The sequence below is a fragment of the Gordionus sp. m RMFG-2023 genome, chromosome 4 (assembly GCF_954871325.1).
Source record: "Gordionus sp. m RMFG-2023 chromosome 4, tfGorSpeb1-WG-v2, whole genome shotgun sequence".
In the NCBI taxonomy this organism is placed as follows: domain Eukaryota; kingdom Metazoa; phylum Nematomorpha; class Gordioida; order Chordodea; family Parachordodidae; genus Gordionus; species Gordionus sp. m RMFG-2023.
Window position 1 is genome coordinate 7,650,428 of NC_088778.1, and position 8,897 is coordinate 7,659,324.

At 27.6% G+C, this 8,897-nt stretch overlaps 1 protein-coding gene across 1 annotated transcript; it reads left to right on the plus strand.

Moving 5' to 3' along the window:
* Positions 1-1,640: 1,640 nt before the first annotated feature.
* Positions 1,641-8,897, plus strand: LOC135928055 (homeobox protein 2-like; the record flags this gene model as incomplete). Its single annotated transcript, XM_065464385.1, has 3 exons — positions 1,641-1,763; positions 2,341-2,559; positions 7,644-8,897. Coding segments are annotated over 3 exons (1,596 nt in total), but the record flags the coding sequence as incomplete, so codon positions are not given.

The following is an 8,897-nucleotide window of genomic DNA, read 5'->3' on the forward strand; positions in this document are numbered from 1 at the left end:
TCCATTTCACATTGTTTTCTAAGATCTAAACATTCTTAAAAATTTTTTATATAGTAATTGAGTAAATATCTCCTATTTTTCCGCTTACTTTGATTCAATCCTACTACAAATCAGATATCGTTGTTTTATATCTAGATCCATCCTTATCCTGGATATATTTTTCATAAAGTCAATTTTTATAAAAGGTTCTTTTATAAAAGGATCTAGTTATAATACATTTTTATAAAATTTAATTTTATAAGCTTATGTTTTTAAAATTGAGGAAAATTTTCGAATTAACGCATAAAATCCATTACTATTTATAAATAAATGAATCTAAGCTGTTTATATATTACATTATATTGGATTCAAGTTGTATTTATGTAATATATTTCACACACATTCAGGCCCATCGCCATAAATTTTAAATGGAGGGGGGGGGGCTTAACAGTTATAGGATTTTTTTGGGGAAAAGACGAATAGTCAAACAAAAATATTTTGAAAATTTGTAAATGCAAACAATTATGAATATTCAAAATTATTATAATATAATACGATGTTTTTTATTTTTAAATTTTGATGTATATAATTTGAAAGCCAAGTTTTGGGTCGTTATATTTTTCATGAGCCATAAGTATTAAATCCTTTTCGTATTGATTCTCTGGTGATAGTGGTTAAATTAATTTTATTAAAAATTCTTAGCTTATAAATTAATGTGAAATATGCCTTATAAATTGTCAAATAATTTTTTTTTCTTCATCCTTAAAAACTGGTTAATGCTTATTTTTATTTTCGATTGGTATATCCATATCTCTATTTGTGCCTTCTTTATGATTTTTAATTATTCTTAAAGAATTTATCTTAGGAGTCTTTTTAATGTGCATATAGCTTTTATAGTACCTGGAAATTAATGTAAAATATTTTTAAATTACATATACTATCTAAAGCTTGTCATTTTTGATACAATAATAATAGCCCGAGGCTTCTTCTTGATGCAGTTGTGTCCCATGAGAACAAATATATTTTTTAGTTGTATATATAAATCATAAGTATCTATTATAGGATTAAATTTCATACCTTGTTTCTCATAAAAATTCAACTCATGTGCTCCCTGGTCTTATATGCTCCAGTTTCTCCTATATGTAAATCAACTTTAAATCGGGAGAAAATATTTTTTCCATATTTTTAAATGTTAACATTAAAAAAATATGAATATAAGATCAGTTCAATATTTCAAAAGAATTTAGTTATAGATATATATATTGTCGTAAGTTTTTCTGGAATAAAGACTAATCAGGAATCATGAGGATTCGCGATTTCTCAATTTTAACTATTGAATAGGATTTTTAAATTTGAAAAAATCGCATATTTTTAGAGGTGCATTTAGCATGTGTAGAATATATAATATATATACCTACTTCATAAATTTCAGTCAAATTTTGCCATAGAATTTTGTAAAATTCTTCTTTTGAAATTACATTACCCAGGAGAGTAGCCTTGCAAACCTAAAATAAATGTTTTATTTAAAAAAAGGGAACTTGTATATTATAATAATGCTTTGATAATATTTTAAAATTCTTCTGAAAACTCAAGGAAAATTTCTAAAGCTTCAACGATTTCCAAAATATATTATTTTCGAAATAATACCATTAATTTTTTTCACAGATGAATTATGCACAAAACCCAATTTACCGCAACCAGATACAATCCCGAATATTCAAAAAATTCGCCAATTTTGCAAAACTTCCTCTAATTCAAAACTTGCTGGGTACAAGAAATACAACGTATATTTTACAAATTATACATTATATTATATTGTATAAAAATCAAAATAATATTATTTGTTTTGGTAATCACCCTTCCACTATTAATGTTAGTATATAGAAGAAATGGGTAATTTACATTCGTTTTGTTAAACGGCTCGATTTAAGGAAAAACGGCTAACTCAATATTTTAGCCAGAAAAATATTGTCTAAGCCTCAAGATTTCGTTCATAGATGTTCAAACCTTTGTGCCACTTATGAACAAAATCTCAAGGCTTGCATAATATTTTTCCTAATAAAATATTGACATCGCCGTTTATAAAAATCGGCTCGAGACGTTTAACAAAACTAGTTTACATGATAATTTATGATTTTATGGTGAGATTTTTTTTAAATGGTCAGTTCTAATTTAGTCTTAAATGGGTAGTAATTGTAAAATCTATACTAGTTAAAGATTTGGTTTTATAAATATCGTTGAAATGTTTATGTGATATATTTTTAATTATGTTTACACATTTTTTTAAAACATTTTTCACACATTTTTAGTGATTATTTTTTAAAGGTATAAATTAATTAATTTTTTTTTTATCTTTTATAGACTTCTTTACTCGGTAACAAGAAAGATTCTGAAGAGAGCTTAGATTTGATAGAAGGTTCCAATAAGAAAAATAAGAAAAAGCAAAGAAGGCAGAGAACCCATTTTACTAGCCATCAACTGGCTGAATTGGAGTCCACTTTCAATAAAAATAGATATCCGGATATGTCCTCTAGGGAAGATATAGCTAATTGGATTCATTTATCGGAACCTAGAGTTCGAGTTAGAAAACCTTTGTTTTAAAAATATTTTAAAAATATATAGTTTTATGGAGACCGGGGGCGGAAAACAAGGATTTTCTCTTCTGCGAAAGAAAATGTATCCCACCCCTTGTATTTCATTTAATAATTATATAATATGAGAGCTAGGCTATAAAACAAAAAAAATAGGAACTTCTTACCTTATATAGTGTTGGCGTTGATATAGTGAAAGCCATTTTTGGGCATCATGTCCAATGCCCGGGTGAGATGGCAAGGCATACAGGGTGAAATTAAATTCAAACTATGTGCAATATTAATTTAGAATTTTATTGAATATAACTAATAGGTAAACAAAATAATCATCTAATCAATAATGGCATTATATAATGGGAACTATTATTGGTAGTCTATTTGATATTTTTATAATATTAAATATTTTATGATAAATAATAATACAGTTGGAAGTTTATTTGATGAAATTCTTAATTTTAAATATTGTAAAATTATTATTTTATTATAAATAATAATTAATCATATCTATTCGAATTAATTTTTAATATATTGAAAAATATTTTATTATTTATTTGATGACAATTAGTTTAACGAATTCTTTACTTATGTCAGTTTATTGTGCAGAATGTTATGAAACCTAATATGTTTTAATCAGTTAAAATTGCCGTTCTTACCGAGCATCCTCGGATGCAGTATTAAATAGTTTTCTCGGTTTTTATATAGTTAGAAACAGATTTTATCGATAGGTTGTACCTTAAAATGTGTTATAAATTTTATATGATATAGAACTATTCATTTTAGATTAAAGCAAAAACTTGTTATAAAAATCAGCTAATAATATTAATTTTTGCTTGTTTGTAAGTAAAAAGTATTGCGAAAAACGTGCCTCGTTTTGAAAAAATATCATGTTTGGAAGTGGCCTTATTTTTTTTTAAGGATAATGTGGCAAAAGGATGGATCAAAATCGATTTTTAATCAGCCCCTTCCCCCTTCATTTAAAAAAAGTTACCATATAACAGGTATATAAAGACATATTTTGATAAATTGTTAGATTTCAAGCAATTAGAAATAAAATTTTATGGGCGTTTTCCTTCTCACTCCATTTGCCATCTGTCCCTGGTCTCCCCTATTTGGCCTTTTTTAAAATACAACGATTGTCAGGAAAATTTTATCTCGATGCTATTGTGTAAATAATGGGCATTTATTTTTTTAAGGAGAAGAGTTATAAAACACTCATTTTTTTAAAGGGATGGGAAACTAAGTTATGCTCCTTAAAGCCTGACAACGAACTCCAGCGAAATAAAATATTTTCAAGAACCCCAGGCATCCATTCCTATTTGTTTCATTCATAACAATATTTGTATTAACTTCCTATATAAAAATACGGTAGAAAAGGGAAGGATTTAGTTGCATTTGTATTTGTAACAATCATTTAATGGGTCAGAATATTTTGATCAGGTTCAGCCAAGGTCCGCAGTAAAAAATTATATAGGCGTCAGACCCGGCCCATATTTAAGGCACTTAGTATTTAGTATTGAAACCACAGATGCTGAGTTTTTTTTTCGATGCGATTTTTTCTGGTAAAGAGGCAATTTTATATTAAAATATTCCTTTTAACAGCTTCTGAAGGAATATATAAAAAAATTATTCTTCATCAACATTTAGTTGGAGATATTTTAAAACTGTTTTAACTATTTTTTTAATTTTAGCCCTAAATAAACTCATGAATTTATATAAAAGAACTGAAGTATCCCTACCTATCCCGGTTTCCCATACCCATAAATATTCACATATTTCTATATGTGAATATTTATAATAAACTATAAACGGATCAATCTTTTGAATGTGTAGATGCGAATTCGTATTGAGATATTTAATAGAAACATTTGCAGAAACGAACGCAGGCCCGCAAAGGGGAGTTTGGGGTCTACGTTAAACATTTCCCGCGGGGTCTGCTTCCCAGTCAGTTCCTGAGTTCATATTGTTGTTGAGCAAGGTTTAAAACAAAAAACAAGAATATCTCGATGGCTCTTTTCTTAACACCGTCTGTCGAAAACTTGTTTATATAGCTTAAATATGTTTTCGATTGAAAGGTAATCTTCGTTTCTTATATTAAATTTTGTAAAACGTGCTGAAAATAAAATAAAAATTTTCTATAAATTTTATTAATAGTATTATATGATAGCATAAACTTTAGTTTTCAAAACAAAATCCAAGCTTTGTAATAGAGCATTGTAAATTTAATGTTTTCGGCTTAAGTCTGAATTTTCTATTTCCATATTGAGCCAGAGCCCTGCCTGGCTCGAAATTTTCAATATAAAAATATAAATCCATGACCGATGACAAAGCATATGGAGTAAAATTGTAAAAATAAGTTAAAACCATGAAAAACATAATGCGCAGTATATAAAAGAACACGATTTACTTTAATTTATTCCGAAAATTCTCCTTTTTACTTTTCTTGAAACTAAGATATCTTAGCTTTTCTATTTTTTATTTTTAATCCTTTGTTTTATCTAGAATTTTGCTAAGGGTGAGAGCACTATTGGATAAATTTTTTCCCTCATAAATTTTATTAGAGATCTTTAGGTATTGTAGGTCATTGGCTTTATTAGATTTTTATAAAATTAATTTTGGGTTTTCACTTTTTTTTAAATTAAAATCCTTTTTAAAATAATTTTGAATTATAACCGTTTTTTAAAAATACTAATTTATCTTTCAAATTCTTCCTTATAATGATATATTGTACACATTTTGGGGGGAGAGGGGGTGGGAGGTGTGTAGGGTCCATTGGTTACATGTCTGGGCGAAGTTAGTATCTCAGCCTCTTTTTAGCCCCTTCACCTGTTGTGCCAAAGGCAGTAAGGAGGACTTTATATGGTTTAACAGCTGTTTCATACATTAGAAGACTGGAAATAATGTTAATAGAATATTATATTTGAAATTGTAAAATTTGATAATTATTTTTAGTAACAGGGCATGAAAACCGAAACCATTTTTTCAGTGAAACAAAGAAAATTATTTTTACCTGTAACCGCTAAAACTCGCATTGCTAAAATGTAAGACAGATAACACGCATTAAAAGCTACTTTTTGACACATGTCTAAGAAAGGTATGGCCGACTAATATTTTAGCAAAAAAATATTATCTGCGCCTCAAGATTTTGCTAAAGGATAGCAGAAATATTTAAATTCTTTTTGAAAAAATCCCAGACTTAGACAATATTTACTTGGCTAAATTCTTGATTCAGTCGTAATCTAAATCAAGGGTTTTATAACAACATTATATCTAGTTCTTAGAAGTAAAAGTTATATTGCGTTTTTCATCTTACTCCGCTTGCCACCCGACCCCGGTCTCCTCTATTTTCATAAAATAATTTCCCTTAAATTTTTGAGTGTTTTTTTTTAAAAAAAAACCAATAAATTATTTCATTCAAAATGGAGGAGTGAATTATAAAGTCATAAATATTAAAAGTATTATTTAGTGTTTTTTTAAAAAAAAATATTTTATGTTATAATAAATATAAAAATTTATACTCTGACTTTAATTTCAAATATATTTTTATTTACCGTTTAATTTTTGAAAAAAATACAGTCAAATAAAAAAAAAGTTAATTAAACTATACATAATAATCATTTATATTTAAGGACCGAAAATTATGTAATCTATAATACAAATTAGATAATATAAAAGATGAATTATAAATGAATAAATTTGTTTTATTACAGAATAAATATAATACATAACATATAATGATATAATATAAATTTTTTTTATATTATATATATCAAATCTGAAAAAATAGGAACATTTCAATTTAATATGTCCACTGAAGTGTAAAACTATTATTAGTTAGTTAATATATATTGTTATATAAAAAATTTTCTATATAAATACTTTATATATATATAGCTATATATTTTTTGTATAGTCGTTAATAATTATCAAAATAGTTAGAGATGTTATGATTATATTATATAGGAAGTTTATAGATTATCTTATATTACTTGAATATAGAAAAAAGAGACTATATTTAGTTAACAATTAAAATTTTATAAGCTATTATGTGTAATATGCCTACCGGGCATAAATCACCCAATCAATAGGGCCCGAAAATAAAAACGGAAGCAAAAATTTCCTGAAATTGGAAGAAAAAAAACTATCTATCTATATTCCTTTTTTTTTTTAATAACTCAATTTTTAGGTTTAATCTTAATAAAGGACTCTCGCCTCAAAAAAATATTCAGTTCAGTAGAGGACTAAAAAATATTTCTATAAGTCTTCAAAAAAAAATTAAAGAGAATGTTAACTAAAATATTATATGCGAAAAGTTTGAATGGTTTCAAACCAATATAGAAAATATCTTATCTCAAAAATGAATGAAACAAAAGATGTCCTTTCTTAGAGTGGTTTTATCTTAATAGTTTTTAAATATTTAACTTTTAAAAAAGAATTTTACTAATTTTTTTATACACTTTTGGAATTTGGTCATTTGGGTTAGGTAGACTTAGTCCTTAGTTAAGAGTATAATATTCAAATATTTTATATAAAAATATATTTTGATTGTTTTTTTATCCATATTAACCGATTATAAAGCGTAAGTTCACTATTTTTAGGATCGAAAATAAATATATTATAATATATTGTTAGAGCCCTTTAAGGTGGTCTCGTTAACCCGACTCTGAAAGTTCTTAAAGATAGGCTCGGGGTTGCCGGTAGCATTATCTACAAAATTTAGGCCCGACCCATGGTTCGAGAAAATATAGATCTCATATATCCTTCATATTCTTCCATTTCGCCAATTATATGAATTTAAAAAATATCAGAAATTAGGAAATATTTCATATTAATTTTCTTAACCTATTTTGCCCAAAATAGACAATCGTTATAAATTATCAAAGTTATTGCTCAATATTTAAATTTTAGGCTATTGTTGTTAAACAGCTCGATTTGAGTCGATTTTTAAAAACGGCTAACTCAATATTTTAGCTAAAAGTGTTGAGATTTGACTAATAGATACCCAAACCTTTGCCTTTCATAAAAAAGCAAACATTGGGCAAATTATAAACAATTTTTCTTTGTTAATTAAAATAGGTATGGTTTAAAAATCGCAGAGCCAAATGGAGGAAGAAAGAAAGATTTTATTTCTGCTCCAAAATGTCTGAGAATGGTAATTACGAAGACCTGAGTGCTTTCGGTATAGCTCACCTACCTCTCTTGACAAAATCTCTACCACCATTGTTTACTAATCGCGATGCTACCACCAATAATAGTTTAATTGTGAACGATAATCTCGCCTATGACGAAGAAGTTAAATACACAACGAGTCACCAACACAACCACCAAATTTCCTTATTAAACAACGAAATTAACAATACAGCTACTACAGAGGAACAAAGATCTAACAATAAAAGAGATTCACCTATATCAACTTCCTCTTGCAAGCTCAACAACATTAAAAATGAAATTCTCAAAATTTGCGATAATTTTACAGAAAACAAAGATAACATTACCAAATCAAAATCGGCTTCGAAGGAAAATAGGGGTAAGAGAAAAGATTCATCCATTAAACATATGAAAGGCGGATTTACCAAGATTAGCAAAAGGGTTTCAACGAAATGCCTTCCATTAAATAATATCCCCTTGATATCTAAAATGTCAACAGACTTATACGAATGCGGAAGGATGGACAAAAGTCAGAATGATGCGATGATAGAAAACGACGCGAATCACCCTACTTATGATTGCGAAGAAAATAATTCGCTTTACATAAAAATGCTAAATCAAAATTGGAACAGTCATGTCCCATCTAGGGCTCCCTTCTACCCAAATAATTTTCTCAACTCCTCTGCCAGTTATTCTCCCGTCATCAAAGCACAGGCCTTAAATAATTCGTATAGTAACAATATTAATAATATTACGAATAATAATAATAACAACAATATCATTCATAACAAAGGCTCAGCCCATCATTTAGGGAAATTACTGAAGAAAATGAAATGTTACAATCCTCCTCCTTTTTCAAGTCATCACCATATTCACCTCATTCCTAATGATGTTATGAATCTGCAAGAAGAACTGTATCCCATGATGCTAAATCAACAACAGCCCGGATATAGGGATTATAACAATCTTATACCCAATCATTCTTCCTCATTATATGCGGATAATTCTTCTAATCCAGCTGCTATAGGGACCTATAATTACAATTCTTATTATCCCATCTGTCAACAGCCTTATACGGTAATTTCCAATCCGAGTCGTCATTTCCCGTTGTACCCAAATTATTTGAATTCTTGCCTCGCTTCGCAAGAAAATTTCCAGTCAGACCTAGATGCACACTTATAA